Below are 5918 nucleotides of genomic sequence, written 5' to 3'. Positions count from 1 at the left end.
CGCCAGACGGCGCTCTCATGCAGCGGGACGGCGGCCTTGTCGAGATGATGCTGCACGTTGTGTTTACAACAGATGACATAAAAGAGATGATGTCACTTTGTGTAGTTACCGGACTCTAAGTCCAGTTTGGACTGGAAGTGATGCACGATCGAAGACGGCAGGCCGGCAGGAGCGAAGGAAGAGCCGGCATCGGGCGTGGAGAGGCGCGGGATCATGGCGCCATGGGAGACGGGGACGCTGCCCGCGAGTCGAAGAAAGCCCACGGGAGAGGCCGTGGGTGGCGCCGGGGCCGCAGTGGTCGAGGAAGAGGGAGCGGCCTCAGGGACGGGTTCCTTGCCGCGGACGACGTCCGGCGCGAGCTGGGCTGGACGGGCCGCGGGGACCGCGACGGGGTTGGGGACGGCCGCGATCGAAGCAGGGGCAGCCGCGGCGGGAGCGTGGACGGCCGCGGGGGACGCGGTGGTCAGGGGAACCGCGGCGAAGGGGCGCGTAGGTGCCGCCGGTGAGTCGAAGTCGGCGGAGCGAGAGCGACGGAGAAGGCGGTTCATGGCGGAAGCGAGAGAGGTGGATCGGAAGATGCGTCTGATACCAAGTTGGATTGTATTACTCTCACACATTGTATTACAAGGCCTCGATGGGCTTATATAGGGTCCATCAGTAGAGTACAGAGAGGTGGGGTGAGAGGTTGGATCGGCATGCCTAGCATGCAGGACGTGCAGGCGCACGTTGAGCGAGAGAGAGGGGCTGGCCGTTTAGCCTAGCAGCAGACCCGGTAAGGTGGTTCAGCCACCTGAGGACTGGAGAGTGCGTGCAGTCGAACACGCGGAGCTGGGAGACGGGGATGGGGTGGGATCCGCGGGAGGTTGAAGAAAAGCAGTGATTTGGATGGCCCGCATCCTATGTGTCGCTTGGTGAAAGGCTGGGGCGGAGCACGCGTGGACGCGACCGGCGCGCTGTTGCCAAACATTTACCATAGTAAAAATGAAAATTCCATATTCACGAAAACAGAAAGTTTCAGTTTCATGTCTATTCCGCCGGAAAACCCATTCTGTTTCTATTTTCGTTTCCGTATAAAATAATTTCATTTTCATTTTCGTTTTGCAACCATTTTCATTTTTCTTCTGGAAAAACGGAAAGTTTGCACTCCATTTTCATCTTGTAGCAAAGCTCGTAAGAAGGTGATGAGATGATTCCCAGCCCAAGTGGCTGAAATTAATAATTGAATTAAAGCAAGAAGAGACGTGTGCATCGGGGCTCTGCAGGCTCAACTTGCACCGGGGCAGACTCAACTTGCACTGTATAGCCAATGCAAGCTCTGTCGTACAAGCTGCCATGGTATGATCCATTACACAGTAGGAGTATGAAACGAACGTAGTAGCAGTCTAGTCTCCGCTCCGCTCCGCTAGCGTATACTCACATAGAGTTGGTTTAAGGAACACAAGTGGCCTCACGTAAAACAAATATAAATAGGAGTAGTGGAACTACATACAGGTAGTATGAATGCATGCTTGACTGGCGATTGCTTCCAATGCCGACCAGCTAAAATACCTCGCACCCATCACAGCATCCACTTCATGCATCATGGCCACATTCGTTAGTCTTCTTCTTCTTCTTGGTCCGCTGCTGCGCTCCTGTGCAGCAGCATCGGCGGGAGTAGGACACACGCTGGGCACCGGGTCATCCCTGTCCGTGGAGGACCACGAGCGGCCCTTCCTGGTGTCGCCGGACGCCACCTTCTCCTGCGGCTTCCTCCCAGCCGCCGACGTCGACAACGCCTTCTATTTCTCCGTCTGGTTCACCGCCGCCAAGGACAGGACCGCCGTCTGGACGGCCAACCCCGGCGCCCCCGTGAACGGCCGGGTTTCCCGTGCATCCTTCGGCGACGACGGCAAGCTGGCCCTCGCCGACGCCAACGGGACGACCGTGTGGGACAGCAAGAACGGCGGCAACAAGCACTTCACCGTCTCCCTCCTCGACACCGGCAATCTCCTCGTCGCCGACCCCTCCTCCGGCCGTGCCGTGTGGCAGAGCTTCGACTGGCCCACGGACACCCTGCTCCCGTCGCAGGCGCTGACCAAGGACGCGAGGCTCGTCGCCGGCTACTACTCCCTCTACTACGACAACGACAACGTGCTGCGGCTCTTGTATGACGGCCCGCAGATCGCCAGCATCTACTGGCCTGACCGGGATATAGGCGTGTTCGGGAGCGGCCGGACCAACTACAACAGCTCACGCATCGCCGTCCTCGACGACACCGGCCTGTTCCTCTCCAGCGACAACCTCCGGGTCGAGGCCTCCGACCTGGGCGCCGCCGGCATCAAGAGGCGGCTAACCATCGAGCAGGACGGAAGCGTGAGGATGTACAGCCTGGACGCCGCCGGAGGATGGGCGGTCACCTGGGCTGCCGTGAAGCAGCCGTGCTCCGTCCACGGGCTGTGCGGCAAGAACGCCGTCTGCGAGTACCAGCCGTCCCTCCGGTGCTCCTGCGTGCCGGGGTACGAGATGGTGGACCGCCAGGACTGGAGGAAGGGCTGCAAGCCGACCTTCAGTCTCCCCACCACCAACTGCAGCACGTCGGAAACTCGGTTCACGTTCGTCAAGGTGGCCTCCACCGACTTCTACGGCTACGACGTCGGGTACAACAACTCCGTCACGTTCGAACACTGCAAGAGCATCTGCTTGAGCATGTGCTCCTGCGCCGCCTTCGCCTACAAGAAGGATGGCACGGGCCAGTGCTACCCCAAAGGGGTCCTCTTCAACGGTTACACGTCACCCACCGCCCCGGGAAACATATATCTCAAGGTGCCTAGCGACCTCGACGCCTCGGCACCGCCGCCGTCCATGGCCCTCGACTGCAGTCTTAATGGCTCTGATTCGGCCATCGACCCTCCAACATACGTCGACACGTATGGGGCACTAAGAAGCGGCCCCAACTTGTCCTACCTCTTCTGGTTCGCCGCGGTGCTGGGATTTCTCGAGCTACTCTTCGCCGCCACGGCATGGTGGTTCATGTCTGGCCAGGAGAGCATGCCCAGCTCGATGGAGGCGGGCTACCGGCTCGTCATGGGGACCCAGTTCAGGAGGTTCACGTATCGAGAGCTCAAGAAAGTCACTGGGGACTTCAACGAGGTGCTCGGCCGCGGCGGCTCCGGCGTGGTGTACCGCGGCGTGCTTGACAAGACCACTGTGGTGGCGGTGAAGGAGCTGACAAACGTGATGCAGGGTGAGGAGGAGTTTTGGGCGGAGATGACGGTGTTTGGGAGGATCAACCATATCAACCTGGTGAGGATCTGGGGGTTCTGCTCCGAGGGCAAGCACAAGCTGCTGGTGTACGAATACGTGGAGAACGGGTCGCTGGACAGGCACCTGTTCGGTGAGGACATCAGCAAGGCGCTAGCATGGAGAGAGCGGTTCAAGATCGCTTTGGGCACGGCGAGAGGCCTAGCCTACCTCCACCACGAGTGCCTCGAGTGGGTCATCCACTGCGACGTCAAGCCGGAGAACATCCTGCTCACTCGAGACCTCGACCCAAAGATCGCTGACTTCGGGTTGTCCAAGCTGTCCGGGAGGAAAGCCATCGCCGACGGCATACAGCTCTCCCAGATGAGGGGGACGACAGGGTACATGGCACCCGAGTGGGTGTTGGGCCTGCCGATCGACGCCAAGGTCGACGTGTACAGCTATGGTGTTGTGCTTCTAGAGATCCTGATGGGAAGCAGGATAACAGAACAGAGGACTGTGGACGGCAAGGAGCGGCTACAGATGAGCCAGATCGTGCAGGCGCTGAAGCAGGTGGTGGCAAGCGGAGACGTCATGTCATTGGTGGATAGCAGGCTGAACGGGCAGTTCAACCCTCGACAGGCCATGGAAATGCTCACGATCTCTTTATCGTGCATCATGGAGGAGAGGGGCAGCAGGCCGGCCATGGATGACATCTTCAAGGCCCTCATAGCGTGCGATGATGAGGACGAACACCCTGCGTACTTGCTGTGACTTGGATTCCCTGCCATACTATTTATTAATTCGTTTATTTGAATGAATGCTGAACATAAAATGTACTCCCTCCGTTCCGAATTACTTGTCTTAAATTTGTCTGGATACGGAGATATCTAGCATTAAAATGGGTCTAGATACATCCGTATCTGGACAAATCCAAGACAAGTAATTCGGAACAAAGGGAGTACTAGTGAGATGCTGAATATGGCCGTCCACATGCGTGATGTGGAAAGGAAAGATTTCAGCTAGTTAGCCGTGCACTAATTCGAAATGGAGCCCTTTATTTTTGAAAAATTCAAAATTCAAATTTTTTGACTTCAAAAAATTCTGAAAATAAATATGCAACTATACACGGATGAAATGTATGTGTGTGTAAAAATTCAAGATGAAATACTTCGAAATGCGACCTACACAAAAAAGACAAATTTCTGGACTTTGAGGATGAATAGTAACATGTGTTAAAAAGCCTCAGATTTGTCTTTTTTGCACAGCCTTCATTTCAACGTATTTCGTCCTAAAAATTTACACATATGTGTGTTATACCTCCATGTATATCTGTAATTTTTTTCAGATTTTTTTAAATTGTAAAAATATGAATTTTCATGAATTTTGTGTTTTTCAAGAACCGGCCTCCATGAAGGCCGAGCTCCAAAAGGCATTTTCGTGCACTACTTGACTACAATTGACGTATCGTTTGCACCTACCTATAGCACCACTTGTTTACTTTAGTTATTTTTCGCGAAGCAGAGACCAATGATACGGTACGGAGTAGTATTTAATTTGACTAGGACGCACAAATGTTGCCCGTCCGTGTCATGCGAGCATTTGTTTTTAACGAGTCTCGCTTGGTAGGCGGTGGCACGGAACGGACTCGATGGGGACGTGCCTACAAAGTAGTTTAACACGTACGGTGGGTCTGGGTTTGGGCACGAGGCATGAAGAGCAGGCCTTCCTTGTACACGCCTTGGCTCTTTCGTGACCGCGATGTTGGACTTTTTTTCTCTTCTTTCTTCTAGTTAGATTAGAAGAGAAGAGAAGACGCAATGTTGGACTTCTAGTATATCGATCCTTGATGATGTGACAGACAGGTCACATATCTTCTCAACGAAACTCGGCCTCCTCATCGCGTCATACCTTTTGGATCGGCTTACAACTCTACAGCCGAGTCCCGATCGATCAAGAAGAAGACTTGTTGTGGCACGATCAGATCAGGGCGCCGGTTCGTAACAGTCCGGTACTTGCAACACGGGCAGGCCGTGCAAATATAATGAGGTGGAAAAGATAACAGAAACAGCCCTCACGCAAAAGGTAGGCGCAGATATATACTCCGATCGATCGAACCGTGGATGGCACACGTGGCGAGCCGGGCGAACACGATGGAGGGGTTGCCGGACGAGGTCGTCGTCCAGATCCTGTTGCGTGTGCCGGACGTCCCGGACCTCTTGCGCTGCGCGGGCACGTGCAAGCGATGGCACCGCATCCTAGGCGACCCTTCGTTCCTCCTCCGCCGCTAGCCGGCCGGTGGGCGTGCGCCGCCCGTCCATGGCTTCTTCCACGAGCAACGGCCCCATGCATGACGGACGGCAACGTACGGCAAGACGTATGGACTGGACGGCCTTCTTCATGTCCCGCTTGGCGCCTAGTAGCACCATCGAGCCAACTAGATTGGGAGGAGCCATGTTGGACTTTTTTTAAGAAAGCTATATGTTGGACTCTTTTTTGACAAACATATGTTGGACTCCTGTTGGGAAGAATTGTCGAGTTAGTTGTTTTTGGGCCAAATTGCTGAGTTGTGCAGTGCCTCGGAAGAGCTACGGAAGTCTTCAAGCTTTGTGTGTGAGAAAAGCTTTGGGAAAATTTATATTTTGGTTCACCCAAGTTACAAAAGTTGACATCTAGTTGCGCAAATTTGTAGCCTGACA

At 54.8% G+C, this 5918-nt stretch overlaps 1 protein-coding gene across 1 annotated transcript; it reads left to right on the top strand.

The window, feature by feature from the left end:
* Positions 1 to 1456: 1456 nt before the first annotated feature.
* LOC123180063 (putative receptor protein kinase ZmPK1) lies at positions 1457 to 4036 on the top strand. Its single transcript, XM_044592024.1, has one exon. The coding sequence runs from the start codon at positions 1582 to 1584 to the stop codon at positions 3991 to 3993; it is 2412 nt and encodes an 803-aa protein (XP_044447959.1). The 5' UTR covers positions 1457 to 1581; the 3' UTR covers positions 3994 to 4036.
* Positions 4037 to 5918: the final 1882 nt, after the last annotated feature.

The sequence above is a fragment of the Triticum aestivum genome, chromosome 1A, assembly GCF_018294505.1.
Source record: "Triticum aestivum cultivar Chinese Spring chromosome 1A, IWGSC CS RefSeq v2.1, whole genome shotgun sequence".
Lineage (NCBI taxonomy): Eukaryota > Viridiplantae > Streptophyta > Magnoliopsida > Poales > Poaceae > Triticum > Triticum aestivum.
The sequence above is the reverse complement of the archived record's forward strand: the minus strand, read 5'-3'. Positions and strand labels throughout refer to the sequence as shown.

What these genes read in the sequence shown, in the direction of transcription:
- LOC123180063 (XM_044592024.1), top strand. Translation starts at nt 1,582, where the DNA reads ATGGCCACATTCGTTAGTCTTCTTCTTCTTCTTGGTCCGCTGCTGCGC.